Source organism: Panthera pardus, unplaced genomic scaffold, assembly GCF_024362965.1.
Source record: "Panthera pardus isolate Hobbes unplaced genomic scaffold, ASM2436296v1 HiC_scaffold_27, whole genome shotgun sequence".
Classification (NCBI taxonomy): domain Eukaryota; kingdom Metazoa; phylum Chordata; class Mammalia; order Carnivora; family Felidae; genus Panthera; species Panthera pardus.
Genome location: NW_026526843.1, coordinates 92386044 through 92411669, shown reverse-complemented (window position 1 = coordinate 92411669; position 25626 = coordinate 92386044). Strand labels below are relative to the sequence as shown.

At 42.4% G+C, this 25626-nt stretch overlaps 1 protein-coding gene across 1 annotated transcript in view; it reads left to right on the top strand.

Moving 5' to 3' along the window:
- The first annotated feature begins 2119 nt into the window (after positions 1 to 2119).
- LANCL3 (LanC like family member 3) overlaps positions 2120 to 25626 on the top strand; it is a 94112-nt gene continuing 70605 nt past the window's right edge. The window contains exon 1 of the mRNA XM_019438456.2: positions 2120 to 2983. Within this exon, the coding sequence (XP_019294001.2) occupies positions 2411 to 2983 (573 nt within the window). The 5' untranslated portion in view covers positions 2120 to 2410. The remainder of the gene's footprint in view (positions 2984 to 25626) is intronic.

Sequence of the window (25626 nt, the reverse complement as noted above, 5' to 3'; positions counted from 1 at the left end):
CACCCCAGGCAACAGCCAGCCCGCCCCCAGACACATGAACGAGCCCAGCCAAAATCCCAGATGCATGAGCAATGAACTTCTTGTTACAGGCTGTAAGAGCTTGTGGTTGCTTGCCATGCAGCATTTTGGGGCAACAGAGGAGGTGATGCAACTGGGAAAAGGCAGAGCTCCCTCTCGTGGAGGTCTGCTTACAGTTTTATTTTGAAGTCAGGCGGCACGAATCCCTGCCATTGCTGCCGGGATGTATAAAAGGATAATCAAAGTCAAAGTTAACAGAGTTGCCTCTAGATTCATGGCAAGGGGGAAGCGTGGAGAAATGAAGTGGAATAAGGCTTCATTTCTGCCTGTGAAGGTTTTCATTTTATGTCTCCTTGTCTGAAGGAACGAAAGTCACTCCTAAATGCTTCCTACGCCTGAGGGATGAGGAAGAAGCCCCACGGAGAAACTGAACATTCCAGTTGCTTCTTTGATACCTTTAACTCAGCAAGCTCCCTGCCTAAAAGTGGACTTAGCTTTTTTATTGTTATAATTAAAAATAAAACCTGTTGGGGCGCCTGGGTGGCTCAGTGGGTTAAGTAGCCCACTTTGGCTTAGGTCATGATCTTTCGGTTCGGGAGTTCAAGCCTTGAGTCGGGCTCTGTGCTGACAGCTCAGAGCCTGGAGCCTGCTTCCGATTCTGTGTCTCCCTCTCTCGCTGCCCCTCCCCTGCTCATGCTCTGTCTCTCAAAAATGAATACACGGTAAAAAAATTTTTTTTAAATAAATAAAAATAAAACCTGTTTTGGCAGCGTTTTATAGGATGGATGGAGGCCATACCATCCACTGTGTGGACGCGTCAGTCCTGGCAATAATCCTGGCACACAGAGCTCCTTTTCCAGAATGCATCAAGCAAGGACAGAGGGGCAGGCCATTTAATCTCTGCTTCCAGATCATTGTGACAATTAGCACTTTTGAGGAAAAAATTGCCTCCAAACAAAAACTGGCCTTTCAAGTAAGTTGCTCTCCCCACAAAGTGTCAGGAACGTTTCTACCAGTACCAGGAGACACTTATTCTTTTGTGTCCTGCACAGTCCCTATCCAAATGCAAATACCCCTGGGAGAGGAAACCTTTGGCCTTCACTTGTCAACACTTTGGGAAAGGAAGATTTTAAAACAGCTGAGCAAAAGAAAGGCAACTTGTTTGTGTAAGTGCTCATCTTCTTTCTCAGCGGACTACAAGCTCCAAGAGGCCTAGGACCATCTCTACATTGTTTATCCATCTAGTTCCACAGTCCAGGACACATAGGAGACCCTCAATGACGCCTGGTGGAAGGAGAGCAGGAGGGAAGAAACACAGGGAGGAAGGGAGGAAAGAGGTACCTAAGAACACGCAGAAAAGGGTGAAAAGGCCTAATTCAGATTCTCCCGCAGCATTTGCCTTTATATTACCTAGTTACTGACGCTTACTATGCATGCATGGGAAGGAGGGGTCTCTAGAGTAGGAGAAAGACAGAACCCCCCTCTCTTACCTTAGCCTGGTGTGGGTCTTTGCATTTTTACTCCTGTACGCTCCGAGAAAGGCCACGCGACAACCAAGGCCAACGGGGTTTTCCTATGGGGGCCTTTCACCGATTCCATGCTTGAAACGTGATGGCCCCAGCCTTTGGGATTGAAACATTCAGAATGAGAACTCCAAAGTGACCAAGATGAAAAAACAAGTTTCAGGAGGGCGCTCCGTTTTTTCCTAGTTCCCCCCCCTCCCCCAGCTCAGTGGCTTCTCAACCTTTACTGTGCGTGTGAATCACCTGGGCTCCTGCTAAATATGCTGATTTTGATTCAATAGGTTTGGGACGAAGTCTGAGCATTTTTAACACGCTCCCAGGTGGTGCCGATCTGCTGACTCGAGGACCACGCTTTGAGTATACTGGGGACTCAAGGTCTTTCACCTCCACCGCCAGGTGCGTGTGTACGCCCAGCCTCAGCGTTCCGGATCCGTGTCCCGCGCGTCCCTGGCCTTCCGCCGGGAAGGGAGGAGCCGGGGGCGGAGCGGGAGGAGTGGCGCGGGCCCCGCGTGGGTCCTGCCGGAGATCACCTCGGCCCCTTGGAGAGGCGGCCGAGCTGCGGCGGCGCAGGAGGGGGCGGGTTCGGCGAGGGCGCGGCCTCTCGGAGGGGGGCGTACGACGCGCATCCCCCGCGGCCGCCTGGGCCACTCGGGAGCTTCGCGGCAGCCGGGTGCCCCACTTGGCAACCCGCTCCGTGCTTCTTCCTCGCGCCCGCCTCCTCTTGTCACCTCCCGTCTCAGCCTCCTTGCTCCATCCCCGCCGCATCAACCGCCGGCCGAGCGCCTCCGAGAGCCAGAGGTGGTGCGCGGGGCTGCAGGGCGCGCCCTCAGGCGGACCCCGGCCCGGCATTGGGGGGCACGGGCGACAGCATGGACACCAAGCGCTGCTTCGCCAACCGCTTCGATGACTACCAGGGCAGTCTGCTGGCGGGCCAGTGCGAGGAGGCGGTGGCGCCCTTGGTCACCGCCACCATCGAGCGCATCCTTCAGGAGCTGCCCCCGCTCGGGGGCGGCCCTGAGGCCCGGGGGGCGGCGGCCGCGGCCAGCAGCTGCCAGGGAGGGCTGTACAGCGGCGTGGCCGGGGTGGCCTACATGCTCTACCACGTCTCGCAGAGCCCGCTCTTTGCCGGGGCCCGGGAGCGCTACCTGCGCTCGGCCAAGCGCCTCATAGACGCGTGCGCCCGCGCGGAGGAGTGGGGCGAGCCGGACGCCGACACCCGCGCCGCCTTCCTGCTCGGGGGAGCGGGCGTGTATGCCGTGGCCACGCTCGTGTACCACGCCCTGGGACGGTCCGACTACGTGCAGCCGTTGGGCAAGTTCCGGGCTCTGTGCGCCGTCTGCGCGCCGGTCTCCTTCCTGGAGTGCGGCTCCGACGAGCTGTTCGTGGGCCGCGCGGGCTACCTGTGCGCCGCGCTGGTGCTCAAGCAGAAACTCGCCCAGGAGGTAAGAGGCAGCCCCGGCCGCGGGGGGGCGCTCGCCGCCGGCCCGGCCCTTCCCGGGACTCCTGGCGGCGGGAGCAGCGCTCCCTGGCTCTTGGTCACTCTGGCGCTGTCATTTCCTTAGTCTACAGAGGTTCATCTCCGGTGTTTGTCTTCCCTTCTCTCTCCTTCAGTCTCTCATTTGTTGGGATTCCGCGCCTCTGCGCTTTGTTCGTGTTTTGCGCCGAATGCGGTGGCCTCCCCAGGTGCCTCTTTGCGCAACAGCTTCAGGGAGGCCCTTTGAAGTGAGAAAAGAAAAACTAGAAAATGAAAGGGATATCCCTTTCTTTGACCCTCCTGCCAAAAAAGCTGAAGCACCCTCGAACCTTAAGAGGGCTAGCAAAGTACTGGAAGTTTTGCGGGCTGGATATGCTATCATTGTTTGTATCGCTAACGTGGAGGTAAATTGCTTTGGCGACCGATCTCCCCCATTCCCTGCGCCCCGGGTCTGTAATTCAGAATTCCTGCCCAGCTGCGGGTCTCCTGTGCTTACTGTTTGCTTACTATTCAGTTCATCTCAGGGCTCTTTGAAAATGTATATCTGATGGGGCTGTCCTCTTTTAAATACATAAATGCAAACAGAATTCTACCCCATTATAATAGAATGTGCATTTTTTCATTTTAAAACGCGTAGTTAGGATTGTCAAGACAACAGCATACTTGACAGGGCAGGTTTTCTTAATGAAATAGCTTTGCAGTGGCTTCTTGAAATGAATTGGATCTCACAACTACATATGGGTTTTTTTTTTTTTTTCTGGATCCACTTTGAATACAGCATGTAACTATTAGAAAAGAATGTGCCAGTTCCTGTGGTGTAGGGGGAAAAAATCCTCCAAAGGATCATAGTAACTAGAACGGAAAGAGGCATTTCATTCATAATCCACTGGAGCCAAATATTGTTTTAGGGAGGAAGTGACACATTTAACTTTATTTGGGTGAAACAGGCGTTTGAAGAAAACTTAAAGGTGCACAGAGTGTTTTAAAAGTGTAATTAGATAACTTCCAAGATAACAGGAAGACTTGATATTTTTTTGTTTATTTATAGCAGGTGAGGTTGATCCAAGTGAGAAAAAAAATCACTAAAGACTGTGCACTGTGCTAGCAGGGCAGCAAAGATCTGTGTGACAAAGTTGTCTTGAAATAGTTCACTCTGCTTCTGAGTCACTGTTATCTGCTAGCAGTTCCCTAAGGGCCCTTCCAATTGTATGAAACCTTTTGGAAGGCCACGGGGCTATTTACATATCATTTGCATCACATTTGCATCTGCTCCTCAGACCTTGCAGTCTGGTGGTAGGCAATTTTCAAATTCGTTTTTTGCTTCTTTCCTTTGCATGCCTTGGGGCCTTCTCTCCAGAATGGAGTGACAGAGTGGGAGACCCATCAGGTCATACAGGTGGAAACAGACCAACAAGGACTCCTTGCCCCAAAACTGGTGACCCAGGGCCAGTCTGAAACGCTGATCCAAAAAGACATTTATTAAGACCTCTCTTCTGCCTTCCTGCCAAGCCAGATGTATCTTTTTATACTAATCAATTTGAGGTGCTTTGGCCCCTGCTCCCAGGAGATAGAACAAGCTCTGAGGGTTAACATACACACACACACACACACACACACACACACACACACACACACACACACACACACACAAGCGCACGCTCTTAACCTGAGCAAGGAAGCCAGTCTCCGTGCCAGCCTCAGCTGCAGTAATCTGAGAAATTCAGGCTTGAAAGGTGCAGGGCAGGGGCTAAGCATGCCTGGCTTGAAGCCCTTATGAGGGGAAAATAGAAATCTTCTGTCCCATCCCCACTCGCGCGTCCTAGCCAGCATATGGCTTTGCCCTCAGTAGATGATCCATAAACCTTGATTAAATTGAGTTGCGGACTTCTGTCATTTCTCTCTAAAGAATCTGTTCTTCTATCCTGGGTTTCCTTCTTTTCAATGTCATTTATATGCACTTTCCTCTGGCAGTTCCCTCAGTTCTCACCCTAGTCTAGATCCTCCCCACACTACTTGGCACAGCCCTGGCACCTAATAAATAGTTGAACAAATGAATCCCCATTTACTAGGATTAGTGCAGTGTACTCTGGGCTGGATTCTCTCAAGAAATTGCATGTACCTCTGAGAAACCAATCTTAAAAGTACTTCATCATGTTATTTCCCCATTCAACATCCTGCGGTGGCTCCCTATTACCTTTTCTCCAGTGGCTTCTCATCTTTTTTAGAGCTAAGACACTTAAAATGGCTGACAGGGTCCCACATGATCTGGCCCCCCTGCATACCTCTTCCACTTTTGCTCACTCTGCTTCGACCACACTGGCCTTCTTGCTGTTTCAGGCATTTATTGTCTCGTGATATTTGTACTCGCTGTTCCCTTTGCGTGGAATACTCTTCCCCTAGCTATTTTTATAGCTAGCTCTCTGACCTTGTATAGGTCATTCCCTCATCAGTGAGGCTTTCCCTGTTCACCCTGCTTAAAACTGCAACCTCGTCCCCTGATTTCTGCCCTTTTCTTGTTTCATTTTGTTTATGTTCTTTCCCAATTAGAATATAAGCTCCGTAAGTGTGGAGAGTTTTTGTATTATTGCTATATTCCCATATTAAGGTGGCGCCTGGTACATATTTAGTTACCTCAACCTTTCTTCTGGTATTATTGCAAATATTGTTTACTCTGTGGCTTGCTTTGCCACTCATTTTTAATGGTGACCCATTTATCAATATTTTCCTTTATGGTGGTGGCTTTTGGTGTTCCATTGATAGGAATCCTTTCCTACCACCAAGGTCTCAGCAAATCTGTGTTGACTGAATAAGTGAATACTGGTCTCTTAGAAATTTTTTTGGCGTAACCTTTAGACCAGTGTTTGTTGAACTTTAATGTTCAGAGGAATCACCTGCAGATCCTGTCAATAAAATACAGACTGATTCAGCAGGCCTGGCATTGGACCTGAGATTCGGCATTTCTACCAGGTCCCAGGTGCTCCTGCTGGTCCAGGGACCATGCTTCGAATAGCAAGGCAGTCCAGTGCTGCATAGGTTTTGGCGTTATACCAGTCATGCCTGCTAAGAGATAGCATAAGATACCTTTCTCTGAAGCTTGATCTATTTTTTTCTAAGGTTGTAGTTGAGAATACTGATTACTGTCTCCTATCATGCTCTTGTTGTAAGGATCCACAAGGGGAATTTCTCTCAGTACTTAGACACAGGAATAGTTGTGCTCTTCCTGGAAATTGAATTTTTTAATCTTCAGAATATGTCACATAACTGACATGTTCCTCGCTTGATGGTGGCTACTGGGAGGCATATGGCAAGAATTGTCCACATAAGCTTGGGTAAAGCGCCTTATCACATGTACTTTTGTATGCTAGTGTTTACCCAGGGGTTTATAATTTTTTTTCTTTGTTTACCCTTTTCTGAATTTTCTTTCTTACATTTGATTTTATTGTTGGCTTTTATAAGATTCAGAGAGAAGAAAAAAATGTGTGTATATGCATGTAGAGAAAGACAGCAAAAGGAAGTGTCACTCTTACCAGGTAAGATATTTTTGTTCAATTTAGCTCTCCTGGAAATACTCAAGGGAAGTAGCTTTGATGGTTTGTTAGGCAGATATCCTTGAGCGATGGGACACTAAAGTCCTGTGAAGTCACACCATAAAAATTTGTACTGGGTCCACTATGCTTTCCAGATTGGTGAAAATGTAGCAGGGAAAGGGAAGTTAGAAAAAAACGGTGGAGGGATAAAGGGAAGGCCTAGGGGCCACAGTTAAAATAATTTTGCTACTGGAGATTTGTCCAACTGGAGACCTTGGACAAATAATTTGACATCTCTGAGCCTCAATTTCCTTACTTGTAAAATGGATAAATGATAGCTTCGTCATTAACTTATTCTGTCGTTTATTCCTTCATTCCGTGAATGTCAGGTTTCTACATGTTCCAGGCACCTTGCTGGATGCCAGGAGTTAGTAGTGAACAAAAATCAATGTAATTATGTTATCGCAAGTGCTCTGAAAGAACTTAACAGAAAATAACTGGGGACGGGGCAGGAGAGGGGAGGGGTGCTGCTTGGCAGACATTAGACAGGAAGATTTCTCTGTGGAGGTGATGTCCTGGCTCATCACTGAAGCATGAGAATGAAGTGGCTGCTTTAAGAGCAGGCATTCCACGCAGAGGAGACAGCAAGGACGAAGTCCCCAAGGTGGGAATCCGCTTGGAGATTTCACAGAAATGGAAGGCTGCCAGCATAATGGGAGCAGAGCGAACAAGGACTAGAGGGATGGGAGAGCTCCAGACCAGGTAGGGGTGGGGAGCAGGGTCAAATCAGATCCTGCAGGGCCAGGTCAGTCAGGAGTTAGCACATGCTTCAGGTGTGAATGGTAATGTCTGTATCTTCGTTACCTTTGAAAAAGATCACCCTAGTTTTCTGTATGGATAGTGGATTGAACAGTATTAAGAACAGTCATAAAGGGGACTGGTTACAGGGGTCCAAACCCCTTTTGTGCCAAGGACTTCCTTTGGTGAAGCCTTAGCATTTTTAGATGGATAAAATTAACACGTAGGACTACAAAGGAAACCAATTACATTGACATCCAGTTACCAAAACATTTTTAAAATTGTGATGCAGTAGCGTATGTGTTTCTTTATTAGCACATTAAATAACAATATTTTGCAGCAAGCCTAAGGATTGTGGTACCTTTGAAACAGTGATGAGGGTCAACGATGTTTCGAGCTGCCTTCAACAGCTGCGGTGTGACAGGAATATATCTGTGATTTTATAGGTGGCAGAGTCACAAGTACTTTGGTAGTTTGTGGTCTTCATTTGTAACGAAAAAAAAAATGCTAAATTGTTTAAATGAGATTTGAGAAAACCCAGATGTGATTTTATTTCCCCAACCAAAGGGAACTGTTCGGGAAGTTGCTGTGGTGACTCACTTTAGGTAAAGTGCCTAGTGTAGTGCTGGGTGTATAGTAGCTGTTTAATGAAATCAATGTTACTCCCTCTCCTGTCTACTAACAGAAAATCGAAAGTGATTCTGAATAGCCCATAGAAAATTACACGCAGTAATTTGAAGGAATCTATCTTCTTGCCATGATTTAAAAAAATATATATGTATATTGCTGGATTGTTAATTGGGTCCTTGGCTCACTCCTAAGGCAGGTGGTTGGCAGCTGTGTAAGTGGGGATGCTTTTAGCTGCAGATAATAGAATGTCCAGTAAAAAGTGATCTAAATAATGGAGACATTTATTACCTCACTTTCTTGTTTTTTAATTTTTTTTAACATTTTATTTTTTTTTTGAGAGAGAGAGAGAGAGAGACAGAGCACGAGCAAGGGAGGGGCAGAGAGAGAGGGAGATACAAATCCGAAGCAGGCTCCAGGCTCTGAGCTGTCAGCACAGAGCCCGAAGCGGGGCTCAAACTCACGAACCGAGAGATCATGACCTGAGCCGAAGTCAGATGCTTAACCGAGTGAGCCACCCAGGCGCCCCTATTACCTCACTTTCTAAAGGGTGTCAAGCTAGGCCATTTCAGATTGGTCCAGCAACTCGAGAAAGTCATCAGAACTCCAGCCCTTTCCAACCTTTTTCTCTGCAGTTCTCAGCGTCTGAGCTATCTCTCTAGGGTTGTAAGATAGTTACTATCATTCCAAACATTATGTTCCCTTACACCTGAAGTAGAAAGGAAGGATCTGAGGCTTTTTTCTTTTTTCTTTTTTTTTTCATTGTATAAAACGTTTTATACTTGAAGAATTTCCCTTCTGTCTCATTGTCCAGCACTGGCCACTTCTGGTTTCAGGGGAGGCTGGGAAGACTAGTGTCCTCCATTTCTAACCTCTGTCATTGGATGAAAGTTCTGACCAGAAAGAAGAAAGGCAAGGGAAATGGCTGTTGAGTGGTTACCAAAATGTCTACCTCTTGACACCCCTCGGCAAGGTCTGTCTTATCACCTCCCGCTTCCTTGGCTATTGTGAATAGTGTTGTAGTGAACATGGGGATGCATACATCTTTTTGAGACCCTGTTTTCATTTCCTTTGGATAAATACCTAAAAGTGGAATTGCTTGATCGTCTGGTAGTTCTATTTTTAGTTTTTTGAAGCACCTGTTTTCCATACTGACTGTATCAATTCACATTCTCACCAACAATGCACAAGGGTTTCCTTTTCTCCACATCCTTGCCAACACTTGTTGTTTCTTGTCTTTCTGATGGTAGCCATTCTAAACAGGGGTGAGGTAAGATACCATAGTGGTTTTGATTTGCATCTCCCTGATGATTAATGATGTTGAGCACGTTTTCATGTACCCATTTTGGCTATTGGTATGTCTTCTTCGGAAAAATGTCTATGCAATTCCTCTGCCCATTTTTTTTTTTATTTTAAATTTTTTTTTTCAACGTTTTTATTTATTTTTGGGACAGAGAGAGACAGAGCATGAACGGGGGAGGGTCAGAGAAAGAGGGAGACACAGAATCGGAAACAGGCTCCAGGCTCCGAGCTGCCAGCACAGAGCCTGACGCGGGGCTCGAACTCACGGACCGCGAGATCGTGACCTGGCTGAAGTCGGACGCTTAACCGACTGCGCCACCCAGGCGCCCCTCCTCTGCCCATTTTTAAATCAAGTTTATTGAATTGCTAGGAGCTGTTTATATATTTTGGGTATTAACTCCTTCTTCAAAATATGGTTTGCAGATATTCTATTCCATAGGTTGCCTTTTCATTTTGTTGATGATTTCCTTTGCTGTGCAGAAGCTTTTCAGTTTGATAGAGTCCCACTTACTGATTTTCACTTTTGTTGCTAGTGCTTTTGGTGTCGTATCCAGAAAATCATTGCCAACACCAATGTCAAGGAGCTTTTTCTTTCTTTCATGTTTTACAGCTTCAGGTCTTATGTTTAAGTCTTTAATCCATTTTGAGTTAGTTTTTATGAGTGGTGTAAGATAGAAGTCCAGTTTCATTCTTCTGCATGTGGTTATTCAGTTTTCCTAGCACCATGTATTGAAGAAACTATCCTTTCTCCATTGAATAGTCTTGTTCCCATGTCCAATATTAGTTGACCATGTATGTGTGAATTTTTTCTGGGCTTTTGATTCTGTTTCGTTGGTCTATATGTCTGTTTTTATGCCAGTACCAGACTCTTCTGATTACCATAGCTTCATAATCAGGAAGTGTGATGCCTCCAGCAGTGTTGTTCTTCCTCAAGATTGCTTTGGCTATTTAGGGTCTTTTGTGATTTCATATGTATTTTAGGATTCTGTTTTTTAGTACCATGTTGACTAGCAGTGGTGAGCATGAGCACCCTTGTGTCTTGTTCCTGATCTTAGAAGAAAAGCATTCAACCTTTTATCATTGAGTATGATGTTAGCTGTGGGCTTCTCTTATATGGCCTTTATTATGTTGAGGTATGTTCCTTCTATACCTAGTTTGTTGAGAGTTTTTATCATAACTGGATGTTGAATTTTGTCAACTGCTTTTTTTCTGCATCTGTTGAGATAATTGTATGATTTTTGTGTCCTATTAATGTGTTCTATCACATTTATTGATTAGCATGTGTTGAACCATCCTTGCATCCCAGGGATGAATCTCTTTTGGTTATGTTGTATGATCCTTTTGATGTGTTGTTGAATTTCGTTTTCTAGTATTCTGTAGCAAATGTTTGCATCTTTATTCATTAGGGATATTGGACTGTAGTGTCTTTATCTGGCTTTGGTATCAGGGTAATATTCCTTCTTTTCAGTTTTTTGAAAGTGTTCAGGAAGGACTGATGTTAATTATTTTTTAATCGGCTTGGTTGAATTCTTTAGAACCAGTTGGTCCTGGCCTTTATTTGATGGAGGTTTTCAATTACTGATTCCATCTCCTTACTCCTTATTGGTTTGTTCAGATTTTCTATTTTTTCATGATTCAGTCTTGGTAGATTGTATGTTTCTGTGATTTCATCCATTTCTTCTAGATTGTCCATTTTGGTGGTGTATAATTGTTCACAGTAGTCTCTTATCCTTTGTATTTGGGTGGTGTCATTTATAATGTCTCTTTCTTTCCGATTTTATTTATTGGAGTCTTCTCTTTTTCCTTGGTCTAGCTAAAGGTTTGCCAGTTTTGTTTATCTTTTCAAAAAAACAATTCTTAGTTGATCTTTTCTGTTGTATTCCTAGTGTCAGTTTTGTTTCAGCTCTAAACTTTATCACTTCCTTCCCTCTAACTTTGGGCTTTGTTTTTTTTCTTCTTTCTCTAATTCCTGGAGGTTAGATTGTTTGAGATCTTTTCCCCCCTGGTTTTTCTTAAAAATTATTACTGTCCTCTGGGCATCTGTGTGGCTCAGTCGGTTAAGTGTCTGACTTTGGCTCAGGTCATGTTCTCATGGTTTGTGAGTTCAAGCCCCATGTCGGGCTCTGTGCTGACAGCTTAGAGCCTGGAGCCTGCTTCGCGTTCTGTGTCTCCCTGTCTCTCTGCCCCTCCCCGACTTGTGCTCTGCCTCTCTCTCAAAAGTAAATACACATTAAAAAAATTATTACTGTCCTCATACTCACAAGGTAAAACCAAACAATTAGAGGATACAGAAGGATACATAACAAAATGAACATCATTGTTAATGATTTTTTCTTTTTTAGACACATTCAATGTAAAATACCTATATCTTTATCCATCTACACAAATGATCATATTATATATATTCTAGAGTTTATTTTCTTAACGTACCTTGGACATCTTTACACATGACTGCATAGAGAGAGGTCTCATTCTTTATACTGGTTTGATTACATGGCTATACCATAATATAACCATTATTGATGGACATGAAATGGATTTAAGTTTTTTTATTTTTTTGCTGTCGAAACCAATGCTGTAAAGAACATACACAGATAACAAGCATCTATACATACACAATACTTACATGTAATGTGCACCTACATACATGTCTTTTTATACATGTATCTTTGCCTTCCGTTGTGCATGTAGGTTAAAATTTTTAAAACACAATTGCTCAGAGTTTACAGATACTTTTCATTTGCTAGAGATTATCAAAGCTGCTTTCCAGAAAGATTTCATCAATTTCCTTTCCCTCCGTGAGTGTTTGGGAGTGCTGGTGTTTTCCTCATTATTTTTGACGTTGGGTTTTATCAGACTTTTAGTATATGACAGACTGATGGGTGGAAAATGAGGATGGAAGTTTCTAGGGTAGAAAATGAGTCCCCTTATTGTTCCCTTCAACCCCCACCAAACAGAATACATAGGCAGGATTTCACTCAGTCTGGATGTGAGTGGTCTCTGTTTGTAAGCAGCTGTGTACTGCACCCCACATCAGCAAACCCCTGAAGTCTGGCTCGATATGACGGCAAGTTGGGGAATGTGGATTTTTGTAGGCTGAGTCCAGTTCCTAATCGCCTGATCATAGACTGCCTAGGAAGTGGGGCACTTCTGTGGATTATAGCTTAGATCTTTTGTTACTCTTGAGCCAGAACCCTGTAACTGCTAAAAGGATGTAAGAACAGTGATGGATCACTTACTGCTTATGCTGTTGTAAGCACTTTACATATTTTATGTTATTTTATACTACCAGCAATGTTATGACTTAGGTACCATTACACTCTCCATCGTACCCAGTCAGGAACCTGAGGCACAGAGAAGTTGTGGAAGTTGTTCCAGGTTACACAGCTGGTCAGCGGCAGAAATAGGGTTCTACCCTCTACAGGCTGATTATCAAATCTGTGCTATCAATTAGTGCTTCTCACACTTTATTTTTTTATTATTTTTATTTTAGAGCCCAAATCTAGAGGGAAGAGAGAGAGAATATCTTAAGCAGGCTCCACACTCAGCTCTGAGCCTGATGCAGGGCTTGATCCCACAACCCTGGGATCATGACCTGAGTAGAAATCAAGAGTCAGACACTCCACCGACTGAGCCACCCAGGCGCCCCTTTGTTGTGCAGACTTTCATGTGCACACAGATCTCCTGGGGATCTTGTTAAAAATCAAGTTTTGATTCAGCAGGTCTGGGGTAAGGCCCAAGATACTGCATCTCTATCAGGCTCCCAGGTGGTATTGCTGCTGGCTCATTAAGCAGACTTGAGGAAAAGCTCCAACTCACTGTTTTTCTTCCAATTTTATGGGATTGCCTATGAACAGATTTGACCGAGTCCCCCAAAACTTCATGATTTTCATCATTTGTCTTTTGTACTGAAGATGATTTCCATAAATGCCAGAATATTAGCTTTTCAGTTCGCAGTTAATGCTTAAGGAAAAATACCCTGCCTTGGCCCATCCCCTTGCAGGTTTAAGGACTCTGTTAACATCTGTGAATGAATGCATGGATTTCCTTTTTTTTTTTTTTTCTGGTAATTATACTTTCATACTATTTTCTTAGAATTCCTTTAAAGGCTCAAATAGACCAAATTCCAGCAGTTTTAAATTATTTCATAATAATAGAAAAGATACTTTATTACAACATTTCCAGATGAGATAGAAAATATGATCTTGATGCTCATGGAACCACTCCCATTTTAGAGCCATCCAATGTAATTTACCCATGTGATGTATTGCTGCCCTACTCTAGTTCACATGGAAAATGCTAGACCTTTTCCTGTTTATTTTTTACGATACAGTGATTTAACAAACCTACTCAGTAATGCAGACTTCCTTAGATAGAATTTATTCTTAGCTTTCATCTATTAATCCACATGCCACTAAAACCTAAAATTTCCGTTTGTATTGTAATTATTTGGCAAGAGCATGGTTTGTAATTTTCTTATTAATGAATACATTGGGGAAAATGTGCACAGTAAAAATTCTTTTAAATGTATTGAATTATTCATTTGGCCAATAACTTAACCTCTCTGTGTTCTCTGAGGAGGTTGTTTCTATGGAATTTCACTATATTGATTGGCCTCTGAATGTGAAAGTGATAGATTGTATTAATTTTTTATTAACTTGGCTGTTTTCATTCTTGCTGGTTAATTTAATGAGTGATGTTTGTCATGTGACTGGCTCCTACAAAACACACAGTAGATTTCTTTTGAGTGTCAGGGAGTTCCTTTAATATCTCCACATGGTGATGGTCTCTTGGCAAACTGGCCAACAATCCATGATGTGGTCAAGTTAGTGTTTTTCTTCATGATTCACTTGTACTGACTGATCTCTGACCTGTATTCATTAATTAAGTACACCTCGGATGTGTGGTTTGTCCCAGAGAAAAAAAACATGTTCTCGTGCATTATTTGTATATGTCTAAGTCCACTTATCTTCTCCTAATTGTTTTCTTTATGGATTTAGTTACTAGGGAAACCTACCAAGTTAACAGACTCATTACTCTTGGGGTGCTAGCCACTTGGACAAATTAAATTTTCAGGAAGTTATTTGATCCATCTTTTAGCAAGCTGAACAAAGAATTTGTTCTGTGTAAGATCATATTTCCTTTTCTGAATAGCTTTACCCATTCAACAGCCCAAAAATATAGGACTTTGACACATTCAAGTGCGAGTATTGCTACCTGGCCCATAAAGAAGCTGTTTCTCAGATGAGAGGCAGTCCTACATACTTCATGGGTGAGAACATCATCTAAATTAGAGGTGGCAAAACAAATATTGGTCATAGCACTATGTGCAGTTACCTGTCACTGTGCCCATCTGCTGGCTCCATTGCTTTGCATGGAATGTATTTCCCTGTGCTCAGTGGTGTGTTGAAATCTAGTGTCCATGGCAACTAAAACATTACCAGTCTCAAAGCAAGCACTGTGGGGACCAGCTGAATCTCCACTTATACAATGACTTTAGGAGGGAGCTACATTCCTAGCAGACTTTACAGCTATCTAAGGCTGAATAGATCCAGTGCTCAACCAGAAAGGAAGTATTATTCTCATGCACGTTCCAAAAATATAATCTTACTATTTGAAATGTTCTTTTCTTCATGAAGCAAAGAGAAGTGCACATGCATCACGAATCACAACTGCTGAAGTAGGTTGGTCTCTCAATGAAGGCATTAGAACATAGTGGTCAAGGGCAGCCCTTTCAGAGTCCAATAGCTGTGGGATTGAAGCCTGGCTCCACCACAGTACTTGGTTGATCTTAGCCAAGTTTCTTAGCGTCTTTGAGCCTGAATTTCCTCATCTGCAAAATGCGATCCAAGCAGCACTCACCTTGCAGGTATGTTATGAAGATCCATGGCGGGGGGCACCTGGGTGGCTCAGTAGGTTAAGCATCCAACTCTTGATTTGGGGCTCAGTTCATGATCTCAGGGTCATGAGATCGACCTCTGTGGTGGGCTCCATGCTGAGAACTCCCCGCCCCCACTCCCTGCCTTTCTCCTGTACTCACTGGCTCATCTCCCCCTTCTCTCTCTCTCTCTCTCTCTCTCTCTCTCTCTCTCTCTCTCTCTCTCTCTCTCTCTCACAAAAAGATCCACTGAGAATGTGCACGTAATATGCTTAGAGGGTCTGTTAGGCACAGAGTAAAGACTGTAAGTCAGCCATTATTAGTATTTTGAGTATTATCATCATCATTGTGAAGTGATACTCTGTGTTGGCTAAATAACATAGGTATGCTTTTTGGACATTGAGCCAGTCTGTCTAATATTCCTTGTGGTGGCATTCAGAGCCGCTGTGCCCCTCCTCCCCCGCCCCCAGTCACAGCAACAGACCTTTGAGATCTTCATACAGAGGCCATAAAGGGCTGGAGGGATATCTCTGCCATGCCATGCAGGATTAAGCTGAGCAGCTCAGAGAAATTGTGTGTCAAAGTAAATTGAGTGGCTGGTCATCACCCCTAAGACCCGAACTTATGTGTGCTGCCCTCTGCACTTTACTTTCTCTGGGAAAAGGGCTGTCCTTTTCTTAAAATTTCAGGCTCTTTGTGGACTTATTCTAGGAATTGGCTTTCTTGTGTCTCTGATGTGTACTCCTCAGAGTAAATCACCTAATTGGCTTTCATCGAGTGGAAATTGCTATGCAAGTGATGTTGGAATATTTCTTGGTCTGTTCCCCTAGAATCTGAGTGGCAGATTCAGGGAACTCTCTCTTGCTCTTAAGTTCTCTTCTTCTAAAGATCATTTGCTTGCATGGCACTAATTCAGAATTTGAGACGAATTTCAGTAGTTGAATCTGGTGAAGTGACAACATCAAATGAGTTTTCCTCAGCAAATGTTCCAGATCGTATATATTTGGTAGCTTGTTTCAGAAAAGGATTAATACAATTAAGGATTCTTTCAAGTGTTTCTTAAGCTTCTGGGCCCAGAAACTACGTTTTTCTTGCATTAATGCACTTTTCTATTTGCGTTTCAACACCACGTCACATAGGCTCACTGTCAATTCTACGAACTTAAATCAACCTTTTTCTCCTTAGCTCCCAACTCCTGTTTATATTCATTTATAACATAGTCTTAATATTTACATTGCTCTAAGAATAAAAGTATGACTTCCTCCTATCCCTGATCATCGAGTGGTTATGTATGTTCATTAGTGGTGCTTACAATCTTCACTACTACCAACTGGCTCTAGGTCTTGGACTTCATCTTTATGGAGGTCTGTTATATTTTTCTCTGATCTGTGGCCTTAGGTCAGTATTTCTCACATGTGAGCATGTATTAGCACCCCTGGAGGGCGTGTTCTAACACACATGGTTGGGCTCCATCCCACTTTCTGATTCTGTAGGTCTGGAGTAGGGCCTGAGATTTTGCACTGTTAACAACTTCCAGATGCTGCTGCTCATTTGGAGACCACATATTTAGAACCACCGCCTTAGACTATTCCCATAACCTTGAGCAGACCTCTCAGAAATGTGGGAACTAGGTGAAGGCGTAGGGTGATAGCACCCCAAACCTTTAATCACCACCAGAAAATAACTCAAGGACAGGACTTACTATATGACAGGCACTGTGATCAGCATATTTTATCCATTTTAGGGGAAAAAAATTATGACTGAGGGAGGTTCAGTAACTTGCCTGTCATCACACAGCTGGTAAAGTTGTTGAACCCATGTTTGTCTGACTGTAGAGCTACTTCACTTCCAGGGCTTTAAGTCAGGTAAGACTTGTGCATGTTTTTCTACTGAAGAGGAGAGTGAGTTGTACCCAAACATTTGGAAGAATAGACTCTACGAAGCTGAAGTTGTTACTGAAGTTTAACTTAGAATTGAATAAAAATGGGGGCGCCTGGATGGCTCAGTCGGTTAAGCGTCCGACTTCAGCTCAGGTCATGATCTCGCAGTCCATGAGTTCGAGCCCCGCGTCGGGCTCTGTGCTGACAGCTCAGAGCCTGGAGCCTGTTTCGGATTCTGTGTCTCCCTCTCTCTCTGACCCTCCCCCGTTCATGCTCTGTCTCTCTCTGTCTCAAAAATAAATACATGTTAAAAAAAATTTTTTTTAAAGAATTGAATAAAAATGGCAGTACAAGAAGGTGTTCTACAATTGTCACAAACTTCCAGAAGCCTCAGCTTTCTGGAACACTAGAAAGGTTCAGGAATGGGAGGTTCTCAAAACCCATGGTGGTAGTGTGGGGGCTTGAGTCAGGTCTGAAATAGAACTAGCTGCAAGTAGCATAGCATGGTTAGATCTCTGGATCCTTTCCCAAACCCAAGCAACTAGATTATGGTCTTGGGCTAGTTCTCCAAGAGCTGACTCTGGGATGTAGATTGATGTGGAAGTGCTTCATCAAGAAAGTGTGTCTAGGAGAATCCAGCATGGGGGGGAATGAGGGGTGAGAGTGAAGGACAGGAAGCCAAGCAAAGGTGTGATTTAGCTTAAGTCCCAGCTCTGTCTCCTCCTGTAGAGGAGCTCTGAAGTGTAAGTTACATCACAGAGTTTGTCCTGATTAGAGGCCCACTCTTAAACCAGAAATTCACTGCAGCTGGGGATGTGGGCTGGAATCTTCACAGGTATGTCCATTCTGTTGGCATATGGCCAATGTGGCTCTTGTAGCCTAAAAGTTGAACCCTGGAAGAAGGCTGCAGGTGAGGGTTGTTAGAAGCAAAACACATGGACCCTGGGGGCGGGGGTGGATTCATAGATTCAGTGGAAAGGATCTGAGGGGATCTGGTAGGAACACACAGTTCCAGACCTCAGTAGAAGGCTTGATATTCACGTTCCTGACAGATTGAATTAGAGAACTCTAGGCTTTGAGGCCCAGGTCACAGTCAAGGGCAGAGATGAGGTACTTCACTGAAAATAGCAACATTACATGCTGAATGGTGAGACATCTCCCCTGCCCCCCACAACACGCACACACACACACACACACACACACACACACACACACACACACACACCCTAGCCTCTTCCTTAACCCCCAGAACACTAGGAGACATGCCCACCAAGTGGCAGACTGAAGGAGGGCTTATGGTTGTCAAATAGATTCAGCAAAAAAGAACCACAGATATTGGCATCTGTAGATGTATCCCCTCCCAATGACAAAGCAGTTACACTGCCTTGTCACCCTACAGTAAATCCCACCAATTGGCTCTCATTCTTCCCCATCCAGAGTTCCCAGTTAGCTTTTTAGGTTGAGGCTCTTAAATAGAACCTGTCAGAAGACCTTTGAAGAAAGCATCTGATGTGAAAGACAGTGATCATAACAGGAAAACCAAACTTGGAGTAAATAGTTAATATTGGGAGCAGAAGAAAATTTCCTGAGTGCCCAAATCTATAATTAATACTGTCAGGAAAGCGATCACATGTATGAAGTAAAGGCAGGATGTTATTGAAAGCAGTATTCAGAGGACAGAAAAAAAACTCTTTGAAATTAAAAATATGATAGCAGAAGTAAAAATAATTCAGTAGAAAGAGTAGAATATTAAATTGGGGAAATGTTCCTTAAAGCTCAGCCAAAAGACAATGAGATTGATAAAAAGAGCAAAGACTGATTAGAGGAAGTCCAGCCTCTGTCTAGTAGTCCCAATAAAATAGAACAAAGTAAATGAAAGGGAAAGATGATGAAAAAGACTCAAAAATAGTTTCAAGTGCAAGACCTGAGTTGTCAGATTTAAGGGGCCCGACAACATGTTGAATGGAAAAAGAAGAAAGAGCTGCTTTTTTTAAAAATGTAATTTATTGTCAAATTGGCTAACATACAGTGTGTAAAGTGTGCTCTTATTTTCGGGGGTAGATTCCCATGGTTCATTGCTTACATACAACTACCCAGTGCTCATCCCAACAGGTGTTCTCCTCAATGTCCATCACCCATTTTCCCCTCTCCCCCATCCCCCCCATCCACCTTCATATGGTTCTCTGTATTTAAGAGTCTCTTATGGTTTGCCTCCTCCCCTCTGTGTTTGTAACTGTTTTTTTTTCCCCTTCTCTTCCCCCCATGGTAAAGAAGAAAGAGATTCTAAAGACTTCCAAGGAGAAAAAAACAAAACTGGTTCTGTAAAAGGATTAGCATTGGGCTTTGAATAGCAATTGAGGAAGCTACAAGACAATGGAGCAAGGCCTCCAAAATTCACACAGAAAATTACTTATCAGCCAGAATTCTATAGCAGCCAAAATGATCAAGTGTGAGAGTAGAAAAAAAAACATTTGCAAGGTCTCAAAAACAATTAAAATATTTTTTCTTTCAAAAGCAATTTTTTTTCTTTCAAAAGCATAAGACCTAAGTACTCTAGGCTCACAGAATATATGTTAAAAGAATTTAGAGGCCAGAGGTTCCAAATAAACCAGCCACCATCTGGAACACTGCAACAAATTTTTAACTGGTAAAAAAAAATATTTTTGATCCATTGCAAAGGAGGACTGAACCAAGAAATAGGACAATATGGGAATCTCAAAACCTGGAGCCCCAATGCAGGTGGAATCATAGGAAGCTCCCAGAGTGATGGTAAAGACAGCCCAAGATGACAGCTGGGCTTGAAGGCAGCCTTGAAGGCAGCCAGTGAGTACTGAAGCAGGGCTAGAGCTGGAATGTTGACAAGAGGGGAAAAAATTAGGTGGCCTACCTGATGTGTTTCCATATACCTAAGGGAGTTTTGTAGGTCAGTTGGAAAGTTCGGGCATGAATTTGTTACAGGCAGAAAACCCAACAACAATAGAAAAGACCATTATTAACCCTGAGGTGGGACCAAGTAGGAGAAAAGAAATGGTAATCACTGTACCTAGTTTTGCTCAGTGAGTGTCGATTGAACCAAATATTGTTTTGGCAAAAAATGTAATAAAACTATTTTGGGTGTTTGAGAAAGGAAATGTATTTATGGAGAGATAAGAGAGCTAAATCTTCATCTTCCATGTTAGGAGATTAATAGCACCTAAAATGGAAAATTCAGGAAATAGCTGTATAAGAAGAAATATGAAGATAAATAGGTAGCAAAAATACAGGTAAGTGTTTAAAGTTTTTGCCTCAGAGGAGCAGAATATGGATGGAGAGGGGCGGGGCAGGAGCCTGCTATGCACGTGTATTTTTTTTTTGAGAACTCTCAATACCAAGAAAACTCTTTTTAAAATTAACCTTGTGCTTTTGAGTTGTGATCTCTCCATATTCTGTTCTGTTCTTCACATTTATGCTGTTCCTGCTCAATGATTCAAAAATGTGCTGAGAGACCGTTTATGGAATGTTACCTAGTAACGGAAATAATGTCATTTATAGGTAAATTTTGTCAACAAATATTTCCTCGTCAAAAATCTGGCTTGATCTATCCCTTATATCCTTAGAAGTCCTACTAAATTAAGAAATAATGGTATTTCATTAGTTTGAATGGTCAAATAGCTTTGTGTCCGTTAAAATCTTCATGTGGTTCAATTTAAATAGTCGTGCCTTCCTTAAGCCTAAAGTATTGGCTTTATTAAGGACCAGAGCTACATTTGAGCTTGTACCCAGGAAGGAGGAGGAGGAGAGAGCCCAGTTAAAATAATTACAAGTGAAAAGATGATTAGAATATGATAAAGACTGGTTGAAACACTTATGTAAAGCAGAACAAGAATAAAGTGCTTCCAAGTCATTGCAACCAATAGTAACTAATAATTATATAGACCATTAAGTCTGCTCAGTACTTTTCACATAAGCTATCCCATTTAGTTCTCACAATATCTCTTTAAGTTAGGTATTATTACTACTACCATTTTCAGAATAGAAAATAGAAAACATTGCAGAGAGGTTAAGTAGACTTCTCAAGGATATAAGGTTGATAAGTAGGATAAAGATAACATTTCCAAGTCCAATACTTTTGATAGGAACCAACCAGTTGGAAAGAGACAAGAGATAGAATCAGAGTTTACCTATAGGACTTGCGGCTCCCAACAGATAATGGACTGAATCTAGTCTGGAACTCATGTTCTCCTCTGAGGTCATTGTCTGCTGCTGTGGGCTGGCAGTACCATTAATGATGTTAAAATTCCCCATTCCCTAAATATACTAATCACTGTTCACTGAATGGCAGATCATCATTTCCATTTAAGGAGAGAACCCTTGAAGGAGTTGGCAGAGCCCCTAAATCGGCCCTGGGGATCCAGGACTGAATTAGTTGCTCATTCCCACCCCCGGTTCCTCACAGCAGCTTGAAAAGTCAGAGACAGGAGGTGTCTGGAAGGCGTTCAGGTGCCAGTGAGACGTGCCCAAATAGAGCATAGTCCAAGAACTGGTAGTATGATGTTGAAGACCAGCATGGACAATAACGGGTGAGGATGGAACGTAGATGGCAAATTGTGAGATAAATCATCCCTAGCAGAAAGTTTCTAACACCACATTTGTTATTTTTCTGAGTTTCTTTTGTTATTTTTCTCACAAGCCCTTTTTCTTAATCATTCCCTTTCCGTGGCATGTCTGGCTGCCCTTTTGGGTGTACCGTTCACTGCACATTTCATGTTTGTTTTCATCTTACACGTTTCCGAGGGAACCTTCCCTGCAGCATACCTGGGGCAACTCCGAGCCGTTAATCTCCACTCCCTTCTTTCTACTACTGAGCCGAATAATAAGCACAATCCTGGCAAACAGAGGATTCTTAATACTTATTTAATGAAGGAAGGAAGGAAGTAATGCAGACGAAATGTTTTTAATTTCATAAAAGTAATAACCCCCTTTATTTGAAGCTCAGGAAGGAACAACCCATGTTTTAAAAGCAGCTCTTACCTAAATGTGTTGTAGCTTTTATGGGTCTGACAGCAGAGCCACTTAGGATTAAATATTTGATGGACAGGATACTTGGTTACTCGTGAATATTGTCATATTTTCTCTCATAATCAGCTTTGTGACAGCCAGAGGATGGTAAAATTCTACCACTTTCACATTACAAAATGAGAAATTTACCCAGCTTGTGACAGTTCGGAATGATCCACTTCGGCATTTCTGGGCTGACACATAGTACTCTCTGATTGTTAACATTAGAGAGACCTTTTAGGAAACTATAATTTTGGACTTGTGCAGTACCTGACATCTAAAAAGGTTTCTCTTTTGCTTTTTAAAATAATCTACTTTTATATTCATGTGGGTGATAAAACCTTCTGTATGTTTCTCAACCTTTATCTCCCCCTGTTATAAGTTTGCTTTGTGCTTGGTAACCACTGACAGATGTAGACACCTGATCAGCTATTAGAATGTCTTTTTTGTTTGTTTTGAAGGACTTAAGCTTTTCCTGTAAAGAAGAAAATAACTTACAGCAGAGAACTGTCACTTTAATTGCATATGAAAATACTGTTACTTAAGCAGTTGTTAAATATTTATGAACCATGTATGTATAAGAGTGGAAGAGTGCAGGCACTTTCTGTAAGTATACTTTTACTATAGCTGAGAAATGAATGCCTCATCAAATCCTTGCATAGTGAATCAACAGATAGCTGAAGAGATCATTGAATCTGAGAAATTAGAAGGAAATAGGAACCTGATTTTTTATACAGCATCCTATGACTTAATATTTCTCTTCAGCTTAGTGTGAGCTTTTAATGAGCAAGATGGTACCCGGTACGGCACAGCTGTTTCTGATTTCTGCTGTTGAATATAGACCAACGTGTAACTAACTCCCCATCAGCATTCGCAGCAGAGAAAAACCCTCAGTTCTTCCTCGTGGTGCTTGTGACTTCTTAGAGATTCTAAGTAAAATTGTGTCAAAATGGCTCTTGGGTATATATCTAGGAATAAAATTTCTCAGTCAAATGGTAACTTTAACATTTTATGAAACTGACAGCCTGTTTTTCTAAAGCAGCCGCACCATTTTCTATCAACACCAGCAATGTATGAGGGTTCTAGGTTCTCTACAGTCTTGCTAACACTTGTTATTATCAGATTTTTTTTTGATAGCCACGTCAAGTGGGTGTGAAGTGATATATAATTGTGGCTTTGATATATATTTTCCTGGTGACTGTGATTTTAAACATCTTTTCATCTGCTTATTGGCCATTTGCAAATCTTTGGAGAAATGTCTTTTGGCCCGTTTTTAATTTGTAATTGAATTATTTTTTATTAGCGAGTTGTAAAAGTTGTTACATATATTTGTGTTGTATATATATGTATATACATACATATGTATATATATATATATATTTTTTTTTTTTTTTGAGGGAGTGTGAGCGCATGACCATGGGAAGGGCAGAGGGAGGGAGAGAATCTTAAGCAGGCTCCATGACCAGTGCAGAGCCTGATGTGGGGCTAGATCTCATGACCATGACATCATGACTGTGAGATTGTGACCTGAGCCAAAATCAAGAGTCAGACGCTTGACCAACTGAGCCACATAGGCCCCCTGATTATATATTTTGAATACAAATACCTCATCAGAAATAGGATTTGCAAATATGTTCTCCCATTGTGTGGGTTGTCTTTTAACTGTATTGATGAAGCACAGAAGTTTTAATTTTATAGAGCCCAACGTATCCACTTTTTCATTTGTCACTTGTGCTTTTGGTGTTCTAAGATGAATACCTTGAGTTCACGATGCTCCCCATTTTTTTGATATCGGGGCTTCTCTACCTTGGCTGCACATTGGAATCACCTGGGGAACTTAAAAATTCCTGAAGCTCAGGCTGGGTTCTAGAACAATTAAATGAGACTCTCCTGGAGTGGGGCCTAGGCATCAATAGTTTTATAGTTCCACAGGTGATTCCAGTGTGCAACCAAGGTAGAGAACCAGGGCTCTGTATCCCTCTGGGATCGGAATGGACATACAATACCTTTTGTATCGCTTCATATTGCTTATCCTTTCTTTTACATTTGCCATTTTGTTATTTCTCTGTGTTACATTCTAGGCAACCTCTTCAAATCTATCTTCCAGTTCACCCGTTCTCTTGAGCAACATTTCACCTGTTTCGCCCATCCATTCAGTTTTATGTATGTCAATTTTGTTTTTCTTTTTTGTAAGTTCCAGGTGAGCCTTTCTTAAGATTTCATGTTGCTTGTTAAGTTTTGTGATTTTACTTTTTTTTTCGAGTTTTTTTTTCTATTTTATTTTATTGATATAATTTAATGTCAAACTGGCTACCATACAGTGTGTAAAATGTGCTCTTGGTTCCTGGGGTACATTCCCATGGTTCATTGCTTATATACAACACCCAGTGCTCCCAGCAATAGCACTACGTGGAGCTTTTTTTTTTTTTTTTTTTTTTTAAAGTTTATTTATTTAGCGTGAGAGAGAAAGAATGTGAGAGTAGGGCAGGAGCAGAAAGAGGAGGAGAAAGAGAATCCCAAGCAGACTCCGTGCTATCCGCACTGAGCTCCATCTTATGAACTGTGAGATCATGACCTGAGCTGAAATCAAGAGTCTGATGCTCAACCGACTGAGCCACCCAGGAGCCCCAACCTTTTTATGGAGCATTTAATGCATTGTTTGGTATATAGTATCCGTTAATTTAAGTATTGGAAATCTTTGGTGGTCTAATTTTCTTGTTTGTTGTTTCTGCATATTGTCACTCGTGGTGGCTTGTTTCCTTGGGTTTTTACTCTTTTACCATGCACACATATTTGGTTGATTTTAATAAGTGGTACCTAAACAGGATGCTTTCTTACAGAGATTTGTGTTTGTTCTTTCTGGGATTCAGGAATACCCCCAGCCTGGAACCACTTTGGCCTTTTTCCTGAGTTCCCAGGTTAATACAAGAGATATCAACATTTGCCCTCAGGGCAACCTTCCCTTGCTTATCACATAATACTTCAGCTCATGTTTTTTATTTTGTTTCACATTTTTAAGGGGGACCTTGGGACTTCCCCTTATTGTATTTGAGCCTAACTATGTATTGGTAAATGGGTCTTGTGAAGGATATACAGTATTAAATCGATTATAAGACTTTGCCATTTATATGATGCATTTTTCTCATGTACCAGTGAGAAAGAGCAAAAACAGTCCATTAAACTGACACAATACTTTTTTATTTCTTAAAGAGTTCTTTTTAGAGTCATTTTAACATTGACTTTTATCATAGATCACTCTTGTGTACATCTAGAAAAATATAAGCAAAATAAATTTGTTACGGTATTCATAAAACTTTCTCACATTCACACTCCAACAGGTCTGAATTGCTATCTCCTTTGACTCGCTGATGTCTGTGATTTTTCAGCAAATACAGTCCCCTGTGCCATCAAAAGCATTGCAATGCAACATTTCTTAAAAGAGTGTTCTACTGGCATTTTTTTCCAAATAGTTGACATCCATTTTGGATGTTTTGATGCACATGCACAGACCACGTGAGCCAAGTCCTACTGCCTCCAGACAGAGAGTGATTTGGAGATACAT